Here is an 18,545-nt window from a genome sequence, read left to right as displayed (position 1 = left end):
TCACAGCTTGGACTTTCCAAATACCGGTCGCCACATTTCATTCGACAGTCGGCTTGTGTTTACCATTTCCGGCCGTAGTTGGTCTAGGGAAGAGACTCCAAGCATCTTCATAGTGATTTCAACTTCTTCAGCGAGAACTGCGAGTGTGTTAGCTCAAGCTTGACTTGAATTCCAGTCCCAACTTACTGTCTGTGCATCTTTCCACTCCTTCAGCGCCGTATGCCGCGAGGGCATAGTAGTAAGGCCGGCCCACTCCAACTGCGGTTGCTCCTAGGCACAGTGCTTTGAGGACATCTGCTCCGTCGCGAAGACCTCCGTCGACAAACACTTGAAGCTTGTCAAAGGCTTCCGGGTAGTAGGTGCGAATCTCTAGGAGCGTCATCAGTGAGCTTGGGGCGGAATGAATCTGCCTGCCTCCATGATTGCTCAACAGAATTCCCTGTACACCATGTTGAACAGCCAGCTTCACGTCCTCTACGCTTTGGATTCCCTTGAGAACCAGTGGGCCACCCCACTCTGATGCAATCCAGTCCAGATCTTCCCAAGTGAGACCACCATCTACCGAGCCAGGGACCTGTCGACCACCAAACGCTGGCGCAAAGTCATTTTCATTGTGAATGTCTCTTGCATTTTCGGTCAAACCAGCGTCGAGATTTTCTTGTGCTTGGAGGTACCGATCGGCAGTACGCTTTCCTAGTGTTGAAGTATCCACTGTGACCCACAGACTTTGATATCCGGCTGCCTTGACTCTTTGAATGAGTGATTTGGCTCTTGTCCGATCCACAGGCACGTAGAGTTGGAATGACAAGTTCGAAGGGCTTTGATTGCCAAGTAGCCGTTGCTCGTCCAGATGGGCGTCCATGATCTCTTCGAGTGGCTTCGTAGATGCCGTGCTTATCATGGTGTGCATTCCTTTGCGGGTTGCTCCTCTCACCAGCAAGGGTTCGGCGCCGGGGTGTGAGCTACCCAATGTACCCATGGCCGATACGAAGAAGGGGAATTGGGAGGTATGTCCCAAGATGTTCCTTCGGGTGTCCAATGAATCAACGCTTCTCAAGATCCGGGGTCGAAATTTGATCAGAGACCAGTCATCGAGGTTGGTTCTCATTGACAGGCCTGAAGCAGCTGAGCTTGATGCATAAACCCATGACTTCTCCGGCAGGACATCCTTTGCGACCTTCTCGAAGTCTGATGTTGTGACACAAAGAGAGGAATGGGGGGTGATCTGGTTTGCCATCTTGATTATCACTTTAGCTTGGAATATGAAGCCGGCAAAAAGAGATCAAGAGACGTGGGGGTCGATAAATTATATACTTCACAGAAGATCAGATAACGGCCCCGGAGTCGGCCCCGGTCGGAAAACTCCCCGGCTACTCATTTCGGCCCGACTATGTCTATTTCGAGTAAAATCGATTGCCGAATGGTGATACTTCTTGAATATGTAGACTAATACCCGTCTCTTGAGCTACATAGGGTCGGTTTTTATTTTTGTATCGGAAATGTAGTCCTGTGTCATCAGGGATATATCAAGGATCGACTACCTAACACGAGCCCTATACAGGACTGTTATTCAAAATCTGGTCCATAAAATATAAGCTTGAATTCCTCGACAGTATCTCAAAGGAATTCATATTCATACGGCAACATTCTCTTCTGCGCATCTAATGAGCGACGTCCACGGGCAATTTCAATTGCCCTTTTCATTGGTGCAAATGCGGACATGGGCTTGGGCGTAGTCAAAGCTGTAGGCTGCTTCGCATCCTAATAGACATGTTAGGCCATGTAGAAATATACATTCAGGTTAATAGCCATACCTGTTGGTACTACAAGATTAGAGTCAGTGAGATCAACATTGAATATAACCTTGGGTGATGGAAACTTACTTCCTGACCACCATAGGGAATGGCAATCACGGTCCCTATCAACAGCGTCCAAATCCATTCATGGCGCATGATAGGCGATAAGATGATCAGATTTTGAAATTTACGCTAGGCCTTTAGATCTCTTTCACAGGTCTGGGCTGAGGTGGATGGAACAATCCGAACGAACGGAGGATAACGACCGTGGAAATAGTACGCAAAAGGTGAATTGTGCTCGATGGACCCAATTTCTTGTATGCCACTGTTGTGGTTGGCTTTCGGTTTCAACCTTGGTGGACAATCTTAAATGAAAGTAATGTGGCAGAGAGTATGGCGCTGATAGGCAAACCCGACTATAGTCATAAGAGATCAGAACACAAGCTTCATTGTATATATACTACCTCACTGTTTTTGGACGTCTGCAGCCAGAATTCTGACGTCAATGGAATGCGTGAAGCATGTCCTTCCCATGCTTATGGAGTAGTGACATTCACATTCCATCTGCCACCTCCCATATCCCTTGGTTGACATGCCAGCTCATAATGATCCATGGGAGGCTTCTGGTTGCGTCTTGGTACGAACAGGAGATAATTACATCAATTAGATCAAAATATCTAATAGGGTCTTATTAAGAAAATCATTTGGCGGGTATCTCTTTGAAAATTTGGCATCCTCTTTCTATCCCTGGCTCTTTTGGATGTTGCGATCCCTACCTTTTAAGCATAAAATATATTGACCCCAAGAGGTCCATTGACAACAGCCTATGTCTCATGTACAGCACACTACGGTAGGCCCGTAGAACATTGTCCCTGCGTCGTTGACATGCGTTTCCCTCGGTAAATGAATGAAAGACGCTGAACGGGAAACTAATCTAGCAACATATCAATCAGAAGACTCACATTCTCAAGGAAGTAATAAGGCTCGCAACACATGCCTGCGCTCAGTAGGTCTCATTCACAGGTACAGTGGTAAAGATAGAGAGATCAGCGATGAAAATATCATTGAGCAAAAGCATGATGACACCGGACAGTAGTCTAATAGATACAAACCCAGTGATTAAAGCTGGCAGGGCACCAGAAGCAGTAGCCGACCATTTGGACGAGGTTGAGAGTGGAGGGTTCCCCTTAGTAACTTCTATGAATTGATATAATAGATGAATCCTCAAAACTCGACCAACTAGCTGCAAAGCAACCTGGCTCCCAGACGTAGTCACAGTGAAAGACTGACCGCAGGAGTAATGAACATGGTGCCCTAAGTTCAATGGATGTAAAGTCGCCGGGGCAACTAAAGTCGATTATGAGAATAATATACGCATAAGAATTTTTCCAGCCCACTAGCGTGGTCTGATACCAGGAAAAGTTGATCAGCACCAAGACTCAAATTGCTGCTGTGGCACCAAGTAGATCAAGGTGCTGTCAAAGACGAAAGTTGACATCGAACTTGGGGGCGACAAGGGATCACCAGCCAGCCCATCAAAACCCACATTGACACGCGATTCTCATCACCCTATATCCTCGGGGCCACCAGGCAAGCTAGGCAAAGATGGAAGAGAAAATACATCTCACGATAAAGTTCCAGGTGCTGTAGCCTAAATAAACTAAATTTTGCTTCCTTGCGCAGGCCCGGCCGAATGTCCTTCCAAGGGTTGCAAGCAACACAGTTGGATCAATGAAAGAATATGTCATTTAAGAATACTCTAGGTAAATCCAGCTCATAGTGATCAGTGACTGGTTAAGCACATGCCGGTCAAAAGTATGTTTCGATGACCAAAGACATCGCCTAGTCGGCTAGCAGCAAGAATAAAAGTGTCAACTGCTAAACTGTAGGCAGCCGCAAGGCAACTTAGATTGGCAGGATTGGCTGCATTGCAGCTATCGCCGACGATACGAACTGGACCAATGGAGATGCTGAGACCAGGTCAGTCATGATTGTGCCATATACACTACACTAAGACAGTCTCCTAAAATTGTTGTTTGGGCGGTTTTAATTGAGACTAAGATGTTTCAATTCGTGTCAAAGTCTCGTAGTTTTCATTCTTGTGTGGGGATTTTGTATAGATTGATATAAGGCTTCTCCCAGTTCAACATTGACAGGGTGCGGTTATTGATCTCCATTCTACTCCGTACAGTAACCAATATATACCCACTAGAAATAGGGGGAGAAAAAGAAACAAACCCCAACGTATCTCATCCACCAAAATAGAATCCCAAGTTTAACATCTGATTCGACGGAGTTGAAGTTGTCAATCTAGATATTTAATAACTTTGATGTATAGAAGTCTCATTAAATTTAGGGCTTTGTGCAAAGGGTTGAAATATTTTATGCGGTCTATATTAGGCTAAAATTTTAGATTAAAGCCTAGCGGTATTGATCTATACCGGCGGAAATTGCTTGGGAACTTTGATTGAAGGTAATCAGTCAAGAAGTATTCCCATAGTCCAGCGTAATTAATATATTCCAATACAGCTCTTATAGGGTGTGGAATGCCATATTTTCAAATACAACGTTGTACTCTCTATGAGCGTTGAGCCCTCTTAGGTAGGGCTACCCCCGGGGGCTCGATTGTTTTGTTGTTAGTAAGCATCACATGCCTCTAGGCAGGAGCTGTTTCTTTCAACTCTCGCTCTCTTCGCCTTTCTTTTACATCCTCTTTTTATTAAATCTCAATATGTTTGTCGCGATACCGGGTTGACCAGCTATAGGGCTTCCTTCCTAATATTTTTTTCGTGTTTTCATTCCGATTACTCTTTGTTCTCTTCTAGCGACGGCGTTAACGCTGCATCTTCCCCGCGAAAAGGAAAAAAAAAGTGACGTGGGGCCCAAGGACATATTGACCTCGATGAAAAAATCACCACCTATTGTGTTTATTGCCAGGTCAGTATTGACTTCTATTGCACTGCTTCCGCTGCTCATGAGTCTTCTAGACATGGCGCCCGACTCGATGCTGCAGACAAAAATTGGCACTTAACCTCTCCAAGCCCCTTCGATCCACCTCTTTCCTACGGTGGATGGATGCAATCTCGGGCCCTTGGTGTACGTATAGGAAGTCTCCTAAGGGCCCGACAGTTCACCGGGGAAGATCCAGAGAGTCAGCGCACCGATCATCCCACCTCGGATAAACAGGCAAAACCCACCCCCGCATCCTCGGACCTGTCCCACGGATACAACGTCATTGTTCATACTTCTCCTTATCTTCGATGCTTGCAAACTGCAATAGGAGTCAGTGCTGGCATCAACCAAGAGACCTCGGGCACAGAAACATCCGAGGCAACTAGCTCAGCTCCTACTGTCCCCGCAGTTTTATCGAAACCTGACCAGCGATGTCTGCTTCGTGTCGACGCGTTCTTGGGCGAATGGTTATCACCCGACTACTTCGACCAGATCACGCCACCGCCAGGCTCTGAAAGAATGGTGGCGTCGGCCAAAGGAGAATTACTTCGTCGTGCCGAGGCCATCCCACCCACCGATGGTTTGACAAGGGCTTTATCGGGTCACTTCCCTGGCGGTTGGCGCAGCCAGTCACATCCTACTTCACCGGTTGAGGAAGACCGTCGCTTGCATTCCGTAACATCTCATCGCCAGCGTGCCAGCACCCACGACGTTCTCCAGAAGCCCATCCATCTCAAACATGCGAAGAAGACTCTCGGTCGTCTAGAAACAGACCTTCCGCCTGCTCTAGACGCATATTATGTACCTCCAACTCCTGGCTACGCAGTTTCCAACTCAGATCCTATTCCTACGGGCTATGTTGCTCATGCACGGAACGCATGTACGAGGATTGACTACCAGTGGGACAGTATGCGCACTCCTTATTGGGGCACAGGGGGCGAGCTCGGCGAGGAATGGAGTACCATGCACGAACGGGTGCATGATGGATTTCAACACATGATCAACTGGTACCGGGAGCAGGATAAATCTGGAGATGGCTCCACATCGAAGTCGAACGGTGAGGTAAATGATGGTAATGCACAAACTGTTCTCGTTATTATCACACATGGCGCAGATTGCAATGCTTTGATCAGTGCATTGAATGGACACTCGGTCTTACTCGATATTAACACAGCTTCACTCACTATGGCTGTGCGACGCAACCGTGTCAACAAACCCCATGACAGGAATCACACGCCTCGATCCCCGGGCCCAGAGAACCAATCGGTGTCACGGGAGTACTCCTTGCAGCTTGTGGCGTCGACCGACCATCTGCGCCCGGGAACGAACCCCTCACAGCTCAGCTCGTTGTTATCTCCCTCCGTTCCCCATGCACTCTCACCGCCTCCAGTCTCTTCCTATCGGAATCGTCCTGGCGCTCGTCCATCGGTCTTCCAAGAAACATTACCAAATGGGCCACCTAGTAATAGCCCTCAGTCATGGTCGTTGGTGATGCGCCCATCAACTAGTTCAACTACCTCTCGTGTTGCCTCCGGGCTTTGGAACTCGATCTCGTCACCCACTGATCAAGCGGATGCAGAGGAGAACTTTGTGCCGAACTTTGGTGATCGGCCGGTCAGTCAAGATTCGGCAGTCCTTGATGAGTCTGACAAGTCTGCAGATCTTAGCTGGACAAAGCAGTTACCACAACGGACACAGTCACAGCGTGGTTTATGGGGAAGTGCTCAATCCTTGGAGGATCGTGAAGCTGGAAAGCGGCGCTGGACGGTGACGGAACAAAAGTTGTGAAATCATTTAAAATTTTTATTAAGATACCTCTTGCATGGCGTGGTCTTTTTTTGTTTTTCTTTTATATCCCAATGATGACACAACCATCAGGCATCAAGGCATCCAGGCACCAACCTTGTAATGCCGCGGCTTCCCCTCATGTTTATCTCCCCTCTCTCTCTCCCTTTACTCTCTTCTTCTCCCCTTCTTCCCTTCAAGTACCTCTTCATCAATATTCTATAAACTCAAGATTTCCATGTCAAGCATCGAAACAGACGGTCTGTCCGTCACTTATTCCTCCGATCGAACTGGATCTCCGGATCTACGGCTGATCCACTATAATGATGTCTACCATGTCGAGTATGCGCTTATCCCCTTCCTTTGTCTAAATCAATCAACTACAAATCGGATTACTAAACTATCTGATGTAGGTCTGGCTCTGCAGAGCCTGTCGGTGGAGTATCACGGTTCCAATCCCTTGTGAAACACTACCGATCTCACTCGCAGTTCGCCGGACAGCCCGATATCCTAACCTTCTTCTCTGGCGATGCATTCAACCCGAGTATCGAAAGTACAATCACAAAGGGCAGGCATATGGTACCATTCCTCAACACAGTGGGCACCGATGTAGCGTGTGTGGGTGTGAGTATGGCAACCAGCTCTCCGCTTGGCATATGTACACCGCTGATTTGACTATCTAGAATCATGATCTTGATTTTGGAGTAGCCCAATTTCGCCATTTGGCTAGCCAATGCCATTTTCCTTGGCTTTTAGCAAACGTGCTCGACCCGGCTCTTGGAGAGGATACCCCAATAGCTAACTGCGGTAAGACTCGCATGTTGACCTCATCCAATGGCCTCAAGGTTGGTGTTTTGGGCCTCGGGGAAAGAGAATGGTATGCGCTCCTATAATATATTCTCTGATTCCTTTCATTATTTGCTTACTCGGGTTTCCCTTAGGCTCGGCACAATAAACTCTCTTCCCCCTAATTTGATCTACAAATCCGCATCTGAAACAGCTCGAGTGCTTGCGAAACAACTCCGAGATGAGGGGGCAGACCTCGTCGTCGCTGTCACCCACCAACGTGAACCAAATGACTATAAACTAGCCAATAACCTTTCGCCCGATCTTGTGGACATTATTCTTGGAGGCCATGACCACTATTACGCCCATGCGGTTGTTAATGGAATCCATGTGATGCGGTCAGGGACCGACTTCAAGCAGTTGAGTTATATCGAGGCTTTCCGCAAACCCAACGGTTTGCCTGGCTGGGACTTCAATATAATGCGGCGAGATGTTGTTCGCTCAATCCCCGAAGATCCTGATACAGTGGCATTGGTGGGGCGGCTTACTTCTAGCCTCAGCGCCAAACTAGAAAAGCCAATTGGATTTACTGTCACCCCTCTCGATGGCAGGTTTTCTACTGTGCGACAGCGTGAATCTAATTTGGGTAATTTTGTCTGCGACCTGATGCGCTTCTACTATTCGGCTGATTGTGCCATGATGGCGGGCGGCACAATTCGCGGTGATCAAATATACCCGCCAGGGATACTGAAGCTGAAAGATCTCCTGAACTGCTTTCCTTTCGAAGACCCCGTGGTGTTGCTGCGCGTTCGTGGCCATGCATTGCTGGCTGCACTGGAAAATGGGGTCAGCACGCTTCCCGCACTCGAGGGCCGATTCTCGCAAGTATCCAATATCAGTTATGGGTTTAAACTGGACGCGCCGCCGGGATCGCGCATTACATTCGCTCGTGTTGGCGGCGAGCCGATTGACTTAGAGCGTGAGTATCTTCTCGCCACACGTGGCTATATGGCCCGCGGGAAAGATGGGTTCTCGTCATTGCTTATCCAGGCCGAGGGGGGGGATGTGGAGGAGGTTGTGTCTGAGGAAAACGGTGTGCTCATCAGTACAATCCTACGGCAATATTTCCTAAGTCTCAAAGTACTCGGGAAATGGAATCGTTGGAGCGCCAGCTTAGGCCGACACTGGAGTACTGTACATCGCAATCTGCATGGTGAAGGCTGGCTGAAGCCAGCGTCTCCCAAAATCGAGAAACAAGTAGGCGACAAACTGAACATAAAGCCTCCCCTCCGACGGACCGGCCGGGCATCATACTACTATGGCCGATTTTCCAAAGAAGCTGAACGGGTAGCAGAAGTTCTCACCGAGAACGAGACGAATGGCAATGCCATGGACTCCGACTCGGATGAGGATCCAGATATCCTCACATCCTCGCGACCGACGACAAATTACGTCACTCAGCCAGCGAAATCATCTGCTGAAGAGGAGCATCGTCTACAAATCGCGCGGCGAGTTGTCCGAAAGTGGATGCGGCACGCAGGCCTGCAGTGTAGAACGTTGAATACTATGGACGGCGAAGGGGAATTTACTCCGTCCTGGACATCAGGAATCGCTCCTCGACTGGAAGGACGCATTGTGGTAGAGTAGACATACTTCTCCTTTCCCCTTCTGTCTTTTTCATTCGGATTCTTCCGGTTTTTGTTTTGAAGTATTCTCTTGTCCTCTTCCGCTTAATGTTTTGCTGTTTACCTACATTGCACCATGCATATGCGCGGGATGGCCTGGCGTTTTTTCTTTTTTTTTTGCTAGACGGAATGCATCGATACCCTGAATATTCTCGAATTGTTGTACTATTCAATCGGCCTTCTTCTTAGGAGACTCTTTCTGCAATAGATAGTCTCCTCCCCTCCAAGCCTTGTAAACCCCATAAAGACCACAAAATGGCCAGACATCCCAAAGGGCACGTTTGATCGATCCCTTCCACCCACTCTCAAACTCTCCCCGATGCGGACCAGGAAGATCGGATTCATGCACTCGGACCTTTTCATACAGAGATGGAAGATGCTGTGCATGGTATTTGGCCCGTAAAGAATCATACGCGGGCTTGTTGTAGATGTTCCAGAACTCATCTTCTGTATAGTAAGTATGTGCATATAGCCACTTCTTTCCTCCAAGGCTGTGGACCTTGTGTTCAAGCTGTCGATTCTGAGCCACAAATCCGGCCGGATCGGTGGTAGTAGCAGGTCCCCAGATTCCAAAGTTGAGGAGTTGTGACTTCTGTGAACCCACATTGCCTCCCTTGTCCGCAATTGCCGGCTGTCCTTCCAACCCACCGGCGCTTCCTGGTGGTAACGGACAGAGCCAAAGCGGATATTGGCCGAAGTTTTCAGGGCGGTCCAGCCAGTCCAAGAACTCTGCTGCAGTGGATATCGGTACACCGACATCTTGGATGATATATCGACGCCCGAGTCCGCTGACGTGGAGAGCATGATACATCACCTTGGTGTGCATGAATCGGTTGAGAAGCCAGCGCGTGATAAAGGTGAATGGAACACAGAAGTAGCGGAAAGCATAACGGGCAACCCAAAAACCACCTCGATCATAACGGAAGAGATAGTCAGTCAGAGGAATGTACTCCACTGCATCTGGCGTGCAAGGGAAAATATCTCGGTCGGAGATCTTGGAGATCCTGGACTGAGCAATTCGTTCGGCGTGCAAATAGAACCAATCATCTTGTCGACGAGTAAAGTATCGAGGCTTTACATTAGAACTCTGTTCAACTTGTCTTCCAGCACAAACAACAATCTTATCCCTTGCATAAACAATTCCGTCCAGATACTCCGTGCTCGGATCAGCACTAGCCTCCTCGAAGACCCGCACCGCGTCGTTCATATTGGAATTGACATAGTATTTCAACTCAACCAAAGGCTGTGACTTTTTCAATCGGATTTCCAATAGCGTGACCACACCCAAGGTCCCGAAAGAAGAAGCCGTACCCCAGAACAAGTCCGAGTGCTTATCCGCCTGTTCCGAGCCTGTCTCGACACGATCGTTGTATGCCTTCACCACCTGACCATCCGCCAGAACAATTTCAATCCAATTGACCGTATGGTCGAAGAATCCTTCGCGGAAAGAGCTGCTCTCCCCCGATGTCCCCGAGAATCCGCCGCCAACCGAGATGTTGGGGAATTCGACAACCACTAACGGGACTAAACCGTGGGCTTTGGTGGCAGCCACCAAGGCATCCATAGAGACATTGGGTTCAACTATAGCTGTACATTTGTTGGTATCGATGTTGAGGACGCGGGTCAGGGGTTCTGTGCTGACGGTGTTGGAGAGAGATCGGTTGGAGGGACGAGTACTGTTGGTGGCCCCATGATATATACGAAATGGTTGCTTGCGACTGTGGAAGTCAGCTACCCGTGCCGAAATTTCTTGTACAGCTATAGTATGATCCATTATAGATAAAAAATAAATAATAAAAAAAAAATAGATGGCAAATGTATGCAAAAGCAAAAGGCCAGAAGCTAGACGCGCAAGGGCAAGAAGAATGTGGGGAGAATCCAGGCCCCAGCCTGGAGTCTCCGCATTCAAAGCTGTGACATCAGAAGTGTGAACACTCAAATTGTTTGAAACTAACAAATATCGGTATCATTAACATAAAGAGTAGAAAATCCTATTGGACGCCAACTGGACGTGCTCCAGCGAGATTGACCACTCTGCCACCTCCAGCTGCTCCTACTGCAGGCGCCCGAGGCTGCACCCAACCAGGAACACTGGAATCTTGACCTTCACGTGCAGAGATGGTCTGCCAGACATTAGGGAATCCTGTGGGCAAGATGCCTTTGATTTTGGCACCAGGAACCGCGAATCGGGGCTCGCGATGAAGAAGATACCCGCCCATCAGCCCTTGTGAGATCAAGGATGCGAAAATGGATTCGATCTCTTGCATCATGGAGCTGTCTGGTGTCCTGTCGTCGATGTCGTATGCATATGGGTCCAGTTCATAATCGTCATAATCATCTTCTGGATCTCCATCGACCAAGTGGCCCGGTTGGTTGGGTTGTGATCGCCCTTCTTCGGTATAAAATCCATCTGGAGCTAAATAATCCCCGTATTTTTCTAGTATCTCTTGATCAGTGGCGGGACTGGTCCTTCCATTTGCCCCTTCTAGGCGAGCGTAATCGGGATCTGTAGGTTCAAAAACGAGTTGTGATCCATAGAGGTTGGCTGTGGCCGGGGCATTTCCGGGTGATGCGTGCTGTGCTTGAAGCCATCGTGTAGCCACCACGAGCTTTTTGAGGTTGAGGACTGGTGGAGGTCCCTTCTGCGCCTGCGCCTGTGGGCCTCCCCAGGAACCTCCATACATGAATACTTTGCGGGCAAAAGATCGCCACACGAGAATCTCGCATCGATTACGGAGGGTAAACAGAATTCCTTTGCGCGCAAACCACTCGGCGGTCGGCGAGCCAAAGAAGAGATGTTGTCGGAAAGCCAGGTAATCTCCCCGGACAATTAATCGACATAGTGGCTGGAAATGTGCTGCTAATCCTTGTGCTTCCGGTCGTTGGAGGAGTGCCTGGGATGGGAATCGGCCCAAGATAATGTTGCACGGAATGAGGTATGAGAGGATCAAGTGTCTTTGACTGATGGCCTGGCGATGACATTGATCATAGGCGGCCTGCAAAGCGATGGCGGCGGGGAAGAAGAGGTTATTGGCGAAAAGATAGCGTCCGAGGTAGTAAAGATAGGTGACACGCTGTGAGGCTGGGAAGTAGGCCAAGGGGGGCGATTGGGCGCTGATGCTTGCAAACATCTGCTCGGCGTTGCGAAGTTTGCCGCACTGTGTTTCGTCAGCATCAAGTTCCGAGAGATACAAGATGGTCAAAGAGGCCACCATACCTGGAAGAGCAGTTTTAGGCAGAGATTGGCCATGAGATAGATCCCAATGCGCTTGCCTTCCGGTTTACCATGAGGGCCGGGAGTGCCGGTGCGATCAGTGAGGCACTTGATGAAGGCTTCGCGTACCACGTTGGCCGATTTTTCCACCAAAGTCACTTTCTCAACACTCTCATCTTGAGCCTCCAGGCCTTCCATTCGTCGAATATGTGCAATCAGGTCTGGCCGACGATCGAGGCCCATTGCCAATTTTGCCAGAACCTTGGACAAGTAGAGGACCGTAGGAAGAACCACCACACCCATTTGACTATCTCCGAGGGCGAGCACACATTGACTGCAATTGAGAAGGTTGAGTCAGCTTGAGCTCAAAGGTATGGGTGGCACCCTCATCTGGGGAGAAAGCACATTATAAATCCTTCACAGGGTAGCAAAGACTTACTTGAGTAGCGTCTTCAATTGGTTGTATGTTTCTAATAAGTTGTCGGTATTCATATCGCGTAGAAAGATCAGGTAAAGCTTGACGAAGGTTGGAAAGGCCGTCCATGAGCCACCTTTGGATCGCGGCACGAGAGGCTCACATCGTTGAAGAAGTTCGGTCTCGGCTCTGGCCCCTGGAGCATAGTTCTGTTGTAATTCATTGACCATAAGCTGGTAGACTTCAGAGAGTGGCGGCTCGAGCTGAAGAAAGTCCTGGACTTTGGCGCCATCGCGCTTCTGGACCAATTCCTGCAAACTGCCGAGGAATTGGTCGAGGACGGGTGTTTGGCCCATGTTGAAAGAGCGAAATGCTCGACGATCGACTGGTAGAGTCGCACCAGATAGATTAATATGATTGAATGATCATTATGTAATTTGAAGATTCTTAACGGTCAAGAAACCAAACCTGGAGCGTTGCAGAGTCAAGAGGCTCATCTGTTGACGGCATTGATGGCAGAATCCGCTACCGCCCTTTATATACAATCAAACCGATGAGGGGGGGGATTAGTCTATCTTCGATTATATTCAATTGGGCTAAACCATTGAGTGTTTTAATAGATAAATAATGAATAAATTTGATAGTAACTTTGATCTAGTTTGAATGTGTTGACGCTGGTGCCTACATGTAAACTATTTCTACCCATCTACTATTCTTGTATAAGCAAACTCTCTTCCTTGATATATCTGGTGGAAACAGTATGCTGATCTCATCAATTGAGGTTTTCAAAGTCACCGAGAAAATGAAATAGAGAAAGGGTAAAATGCCAGGCTCCACACAGTGGCACTGTATACTATAGTTCGACGATCTATACAGCATACTTCGTGTTTACAACACAAAGGTGATAGCTTTTGAGCTAGTTACATTATAATTGCACAATTTAGATACTAGTTGGTTGTACTATAATTCATAATCGTTCGAGATGTGGTGGATTTCTTTTTTACATCCAAAAGAATGAATATACCGGAAAATAAAACATTCCTTGTCATTTAGTAGGCGCATATCTCCAGATATGTACATAGCCCCCGCAGAGTGATACAATGTTTTACTACCAAATAATTCCTTTTCAATGCTTGTGTTGTTCTACGTTAGTTACTCCCTGTTGAGATTATAGATACGCTACACAGCCTTGATATTAGTGGAATAGGTAAGATACACCAATTTCGGACTTGCATGAAGTCATGGAGAATCTCGGACCACATGCATAAATCAAGCAAATATAAACATTGATAGAGCAAGATACCAGTTTAACCTTCATTTACTCCGTACGTGGATCTTCTGTTGGTCAAAATCCAGGTTCTAGGACTTTCAGCGATGATGTCATATCGTAACATCACATGTAAAAAGGTATAACGTCACCCCGAAGGGAAAGGTACAAATATTTTGCTGCGTTGCATTCTCAATTGTTCTTTCAATTACGCAAAAATGGGTTCTGAGTCCTTAATCTCGGCGCTCTCGGCCTTCATCCGGCATCCTTTCGTAGAGACCTTTACATGGTTCTACTTGGCTATGCAATCGGTGTTGATTTACATATTTTCTCCTATACCCCCACCCCCTACCACTTCTCAAAATTCGAATATCCCCCGAAAGAGGGTTGCAGTCATTGGTGCAGGTTTGACTGGTGTGTCCTCGGCTGCCCACTGTGCTGGCCATGGTTTCGATGTGCACTTGTTTGAATCTAGACCCAAAGAACAAGGACTGGGAGGCATTTGGAGTGTTAGTTCTACTTTCTTTCCAGTTGGTTCAAATACACCTGCTAATATCTAGATAGAGAGTCAATTCCACCTCTGCATTGCAAGTTCACAGTGTCATGTACCGTTTCCATCCTGCGGTTCACTTCGACAGCGCATACCCCACCCAGCAACAGATCAAAGACCAAATCGTCAAGGTCTGGAAGCAATATGACCTGGAAAAACGCACCTCCTTTGAGACTAAAGTCACCTCCGTGAAAAAGAACAAGAACGGCAAGTGGATTATCAACAACGACGAAGAGAAGTACGGTCTTTTCGACGGCATCTTGGCCACGGTAGGCGTGTGCGGAGATCCTAAGATGCCACCGCTACCCAATCAAGAAAAGTTCAAGGGACAGATCTACCACTCCTCTGAATTGGATGGGAAAGATGCCAAAGGCAAAAAAGTGCTTATTGTGGGAGGCGGCGCCAGCGCCATTGAGGCCTTGGAGTTCGCCGTCAAGAATGAGGCTGCCGAGATCGATGTCCTTTCTCGGTCCGATAAATGGATCATTCCTCGCAATATCCTCGTGCAGTCTCTTCTAGCCTGTAATATCTTCGGTCAGGAAACGTCATTCTCGTGGATTCCCGAATGGTTCCTGCGCAAATTTTTCTATCGTGACCTTCAAGACATTGCGCCGACAGACAAAGGAATCTTTACCGGAACTCCGATGGCCAATGACGAGTTGTTTAACCAGATTCGCGAGGGTAAAGCCCACTGGTTGCGAGGTGACATCGTTTCTGTGGAAGAAAATGGCGTGGTGTTCAACTACCGATCTAAAGGCGTCCCCAAGGGAGGACCTGGTCACGAGCGACTGGTTGAGGGAGACATAATCGTCATGGCCACTGGCTTTAAACGACCCTCGTTGACCTTCTTGCCCGACGAGTGTTTCGATGAACCCTACGGACCACCTAGTTGGTATCTTCAAGTTTTCCCACCCAAGTACCCAGATATTTGCGCAAACAACAGCACCTATGTCGATGCGATCGGTACAGTGGGAAATATGCATATCGGAATCTACACGCGATTCCTCCTCATGTTCTTAACCGACCCGTTGACCAGACCTACTGAAGGGTGGATGAAGACCTGGATTGATTTCACCAGATTCATGAAGCGTCTGGCGCCCACCGCAGCATTTGACTTCTTTACCTATGCGGAACTGATCTACTGGTACTTCTTCGTCCTTGTCATCAACCCGTTCCGCTGGAAGTGGGCGTTGTTTGTGTTCTTTGGTATTGGTCGTGGCTTGCCCTTGTCGTTTGTGGAAAAGGAGAATGCCTTCCGCAGGGAGCTGAAGAAACAACGCAAGCCAAAGAAGAACCATTGAATCGTGTGTAGATGATGATTGGCGAATGCCAAAATGGAGGATACATGTGCAGCGACGGCTCAGCAGGTTTATCATGTCCTAAACAGAGGGCTTCGCTGGCTGGTATGGCCTGGAATACAATTACCAAGGTCTCATTTATTGTATGTTATACGAAAGCAGATAAATATAGCGCTTGTGTTCAATGATATCCAATTATAGATACAAAAGGTGATTCCATTATTGCCCTTTTATTTCCGGTATTTTCTTGTCCATGTTGTAAGCCAAATTACCCCCTCGCAAAAAGCGACCTGGGATATAATCTTTCTCTTCCAGCCATAGTATAGGCCATAGCAAAGTCACACCTAGGACACAGAACAGGGTTGCAATGAGATGCCAACCGAAAACAATCCAATACCCGATATGTGGCATGAGAAACTTGATGAACTCCGATGTTTGGTACAGATCTTCTTGCTTTAAGATGTAGTAAAGTTTATGGTCACCATTGGTGGTAGCAGCACTCTTGGCCGATTCATATGTCAAATCCAAGACCGTTGTGAGAGTCACGGGAGCGACATGGAAGGGAACAAGCCAGATGGAGAAGATCTGGGACATGTTCACATAGAGCTTGAGCTTTTTCTCATCGAATGCTAGAGTATTGTCAGCGTTGACAGTCAAAACCCAAGCCATTCATATTGACATACCAATAGAATGAATCTCTAGCTCGATCCGTGGTGACATGATTTTATACCATTGAAATATCTTTGAAATCCACCATCTGCTACCTTCAAAGTTGGGAACTCGGCAGAATGGATGAACAAAAGATGCATTGTTGGTGAAATATTCCTTAATAACTGTTTCCTGCAAAGACGGCGGCGACTGTGTCAGACGCCGGATGACGGCAGGTATATCGGCCACTATAGGGATTAGCAGGAGATAAGTACAGAGAATACAATGCACAACGCACCTGGATTTTCCATTTTGATCAATAGGCTCAAGACTGTTTTGCAAAGAAACGGAACGAAAGATATCAAGAGTTGGCCCTGGCCTGGGTGGGAATTGAATGACGTCATGCTCACATTTCCCCTGGATTTGACATGTGAAGTTCGTCTGTGTTGTTGATTGTAGTTGGAACATATCCAATGAACTACGTGTCTGAAACAAGTTCTTTTCTTTTCAGATTCATGATTTATTGAGGCTCAGCAACTATATTCATACCATCCCAATCAGGGTTATGGGAGACGCCAGTCTTGATCGGCATGCCGAGTTATTACATTCCAGTGACGCATAATATATACACACACCCACAGCTCTAGACTGAATTTATTTGGTAAAATCATATCCTTCAATGTATGTCATAGAATATACAGATATGCATTGGTCAAGACGGACCTTGGGTAATCAAGAAAACTCCAAAGCGATTGAATTCCAGAAAGAAACGCCTTTGAACATGAAAATTGCCCGTTGTAACCACTTTTTACCGCTTCCAAGTATCGACCTTCTTTCGTCGCTTGTCGAAGATCTGGCCCATGCCCACACCATCACCACGTTGCCCGTCCTCGTTACGGACTCGCTTCCGACTCTTCTCGAGTGCGGCTCCACTGCTCTTGGACTTCCGGGTGAGGCGTTCAATGTTATCCGCGCCTTCGTTGAGACCCTTCCATTCATCACCACCGTATGTACCATCTTTTCCGAAGCCCTTTTTGGCCAATTCCTTCTTAGTCTGCTTTGGCAATCGGACAAAGTTGGTCTCTTCGTAGGTGGTACGCTCTGCCTCGCGCTCTCGGTCCTTCTTCGACTTGACAGTTCGGCCACCATCAATAATTGTGCTACCAATACTGGGCTCAGCCATGGGCGCAGACGACATTTCAGCACTGACGAATTCGTCGATGACGTTGGATCGAATGGGTCTGCGGTCCTGGCGTTCGCGACGCTCCGTCGTAGGCAAAGAAGTCGGCATGATTCTCGGGGGGGCGATAAATGCCGTCTCCAGGTCCTTCCGCAGCGGCTCCCTTGGAGGGCTGGGCCTTCTTCTTCTCGGCCACTCCCTTGGCGAAGGCAGAGACATTAGGTCGGTACGCCATTTCATCAATATCCTCTTCATCCTCGCTATCGCTAGAATCTTCGTCCTCATCCGATGAGGCTTCGCTGTCGGATGTGGCGACTTTGCGGGTCTTCGTGGTCTTGGTCGGCTGGGCCTTCTCTGTCCGCTCCGCATCCTCTGCAGCCTTGATAACCTTGTCCACCTGGTACTTCAAACGTCCTTCCAAAGGACGAACACCACGCTCGAGGAATACCCGAAGCTCAATCAACTTCTTGTGAATATCATCTTCGAGGGAGCTTTCCGTAGATTGACTCTTCTCTTTCGTGGTTTGTTTCGCTGACACATTTCGCAGTTGGAAAATAATTAGGAATACGAGATTTTGCAAGTAGGAGAGGAGAATTTCGCTCTTGGTGTCGAGGAGAGAGATGCCGTCTTGAGGGGGCTCAATCGTGACATCGGAAGGCGCATCCTTGTGTGGCTTGGGTAGAGAGGAGGCAGTTGTAGACAGACATGTATTCAAAGTCTCAAGCAATGTCGATAGACTTTGAGGGCGCGCAGACGCCTGTGCTGGAGCCATGATTGAGAGTCGATGGCTTATAGAGAACAATAATTCCCGAACAAAAAAATTTGGCCGCTTCAACGATAACAGTGATCACGTGTGATAAAGGTGAGGCACCAAGGCATTGACAAGGCATCTTTTGATCGTCATTGCCAGTTTGTCTGTCACTCGCAGTTTATTACTCCGGCATTTTACTTCCTCTCGAGTGTCGCAAG

General features: G+C 47.9%; 12 protein-coding genes across 12 annotated transcripts; 3 read left to right on the top strand and 9 right to left on the bottom strand.

Annotated features, from left to right (window-relative positions):
• On the bottom strand, nucleotides 1-1,237 carry N7500_002772 (uncharacterized protein; the record flags this gene model as incomplete). The annotated part of the gene is made up of 2 exons (XM_056673918.1): nucleotides 1-137; nucleotides 187-1,237. The coding sequence occupies 2 exons, from the start codon at nucleotides 1,235-1,237 to the stop codon at nucleotides 1-3; spliced, it is 1,188 nt and encodes a 395-aa protein (XP_056534443.1).
• Nucleotides 1,238-1,617: 380 nt separating this feature from the next.
• On the bottom strand, nucleotides 1,618-1,952 carry N7500_002771 (uncharacterized protein; the record flags this gene model as incomplete). The annotated part of the gene is made up of 3 exons (XM_056673917.1): nucleotides 1,618-1,761; nucleotides 1,815-1,823; nucleotides 1,884-1,952. The coding sequence occupies 3 exons, from the start codon at nucleotides 1,950-1,952 to the stop codon at nucleotides 1,618-1,620; spliced, it is 222 nt and encodes a 73-aa protein (XP_056534442.1).
• Nucleotides 1,953-2,568: 616 nt separating this feature from the next.
• On the bottom strand, nucleotides 2,569-2,791 carry N7500_002770 (uncharacterized protein; the record flags this gene model as incomplete). Its single annotated transcript, XM_056673916.1, has 2 exons — nucleotides 2,569-2,730; nucleotides 2,759-2,791. 2 exons carry the CDS (start codon nucleotides 2,789-2,791, stop codon nucleotides 2,569-2,571), a joined length of 195 nt encoding a protein of 64 aa, XP_056534441.1.
• Nucleotides 2,792-2,799: 8 nt separating this feature from the next.
• N7500_002769 (uncharacterized protein) lies at nucleotides 2,800-3,174 on the bottom strand (the record flags this gene model as incomplete). Its single annotated transcript, XM_056673915.1, has 2 exons — nucleotides 2,800-3,143; nucleotides 3,171-3,174. The coding sequence occupies 2 exons, from the start codon at nucleotides 3,172-3,174 to the stop codon at nucleotides 2,800-2,802; spliced, it is 348 nt and encodes a 115-aa protein (XP_056534440.1).
• An 89-nt stretch (nucleotides 3,175-3,263) lies between these two features.
• On the bottom strand, nucleotides 3,264-3,544 carry N7500_002768 (uncharacterized protein; the record flags this gene model as incomplete). The annotated part of the gene is made up of 2 exons (XM_056673914.1): nucleotides 3,264-3,365; nucleotides 3,425-3,544. The coding sequence occupies 2 exons, from the start codon at nucleotides 3,542-3,544 to the stop codon at nucleotides 3,264-3,266; spliced, it is 222 nt and encodes a 73-aa protein (XP_056534439.1).
• A 1,154-nt stretch (nucleotides 3,545-4,698) lies between these two features.
• N7500_002767 (uncharacterized protein) lies at nucleotides 4,699-6,536 on the top strand (the record flags this gene model as incomplete). The annotated part of the gene is made up of 2 exons (XM_056673913.1): nucleotides 4,699-4,733; nucleotides 4,784-6,536. The coding sequence occupies 2 exons, from the start codon at nucleotides 4,699-4,701 to the stop codon at nucleotides 6,534-6,536; spliced, it is 1,788 nt and encodes a 595-aa protein (XP_056534438.1).
• A 235-nt stretch (nucleotides 6,537-6,771) lies between these two features.
• On the top strand, nucleotides 6,772-8,966 carry N7500_002766 (putative 5'-nucleotidase; the record flags this gene model as incomplete). Its single annotated transcript, XM_056673912.1, has 4 exons — nucleotides 6,772-6,875; nucleotides 6,947-7,157; nucleotides 7,217-7,410; nucleotides 7,475-8,966. 4 exons carry the CDS (start codon nucleotides 6,772-6,774, stop codon nucleotides 8,964-8,966), a joined length of 2,001 nt encoding a protein of 666 aa, XP_056534437.1.
• Nucleotides 8,967-9,173: 207 nt separating this feature from the next.
• On the bottom strand, nucleotides 9,174-10,778 carry N7500_002765 (FAD-binding oxidoreductase; the record flags this gene model as incomplete). Its single annotated transcript, XM_056673911.1, has 1 exon — nucleotides 9,174-10,778. One exon carries the CDS (start codon nucleotides 10,776-10,778, stop codon nucleotides 9,174-9,176), a length of 1,605 nt encoding a protein of 534 aa, XP_056534436.1.
• Nucleotides 10,779-10,995: 217 nt separating this feature from the next.
• Nucleotides 10,996-12,989, bottom strand: N7500_002764 (uncharacterized protein; the record flags this gene model as incomplete). The annotated part of the gene is made up of 3 exons (XM_056673910.1): nucleotides 10,996-12,162; nucleotides 12,222-12,552; nucleotides 12,658-12,989. 3 exons carry the CDS (start codon nucleotides 12,987-12,989, stop codon nucleotides 10,996-10,998), a joined length of 1,830 nt encoding a protein of 609 aa, XP_056534435.1.
• A 1,129-nt stretch (nucleotides 12,990-14,118) lies between these two features.
• On the top strand, nucleotides 14,119-15,751 carry N7500_002763 (flavin-containing monooxygenase; the record flags this gene model as incomplete). The annotated part of the gene is made up of 2 exons (XM_056673909.1): nucleotides 14,119-14,409; nucleotides 14,465-15,751. 2 exons carry the CDS (start codon nucleotides 14,119-14,121, stop codon nucleotides 15,749-15,751), a joined length of 1,578 nt encoding a protein of 525 aa, XP_056534434.1.
• Nucleotides 15,752-15,967: 216 nt separating this feature from the next.
• On the bottom strand, nucleotides 15,968-16,707 carry N7500_002762 (uncharacterized protein; the record flags this gene model as incomplete). The annotated part of the gene is made up of 3 exons (XM_056673908.1): nucleotides 15,968-16,377; nucleotides 16,432-16,644; nucleotides 16,695-16,707. The coding sequence occupies 3 exons, from the start codon at nucleotides 16,705-16,707 to the stop codon at nucleotides 15,968-15,970; spliced, it is 636 nt and encodes a 211-aa protein (XP_056534433.1).
• A 497-nt stretch (nucleotides 16,708-17,204) lies between these two features.
• On the bottom strand, nucleotides 17,205-18,348 carry lcp5 (small subunit rRNA maturation protein LCP5; the record flags this gene model as incomplete). The annotated part of the gene is made up of 2 exons (XM_056673907.1): nucleotides 17,205-17,601; nucleotides 17,660-18,348. The coding sequence occupies 2 exons, from the start codon at nucleotides 18,346-18,348 to the stop codon at nucleotides 17,205-17,207; spliced, it is 1,086 nt and encodes a 361-aa protein (XP_056534432.1).
• Between the last annotated feature and the right edge of the window lie 197 nt (nucleotides 18,349-18,545).

Source organism: Penicillium coprophilum, assembly GCF_028826855.1.
Source record: "Penicillium coprophilum strain IBT 35676 chromosome Unknown utg000002l_segment0_segment1, whole genome shotgun sequence".
In the NCBI taxonomy this organism is placed as follows: Eukaryota; Fungi; Ascomycota; class Eurotiomycetes; order Eurotiales; family Aspergillaceae; genus Penicillium; species Penicillium coprophilum.
Note: the sequence above shows the minus strand (reverse complement) of the source record. Positions and strands in the feature narration are given on the sequence as shown.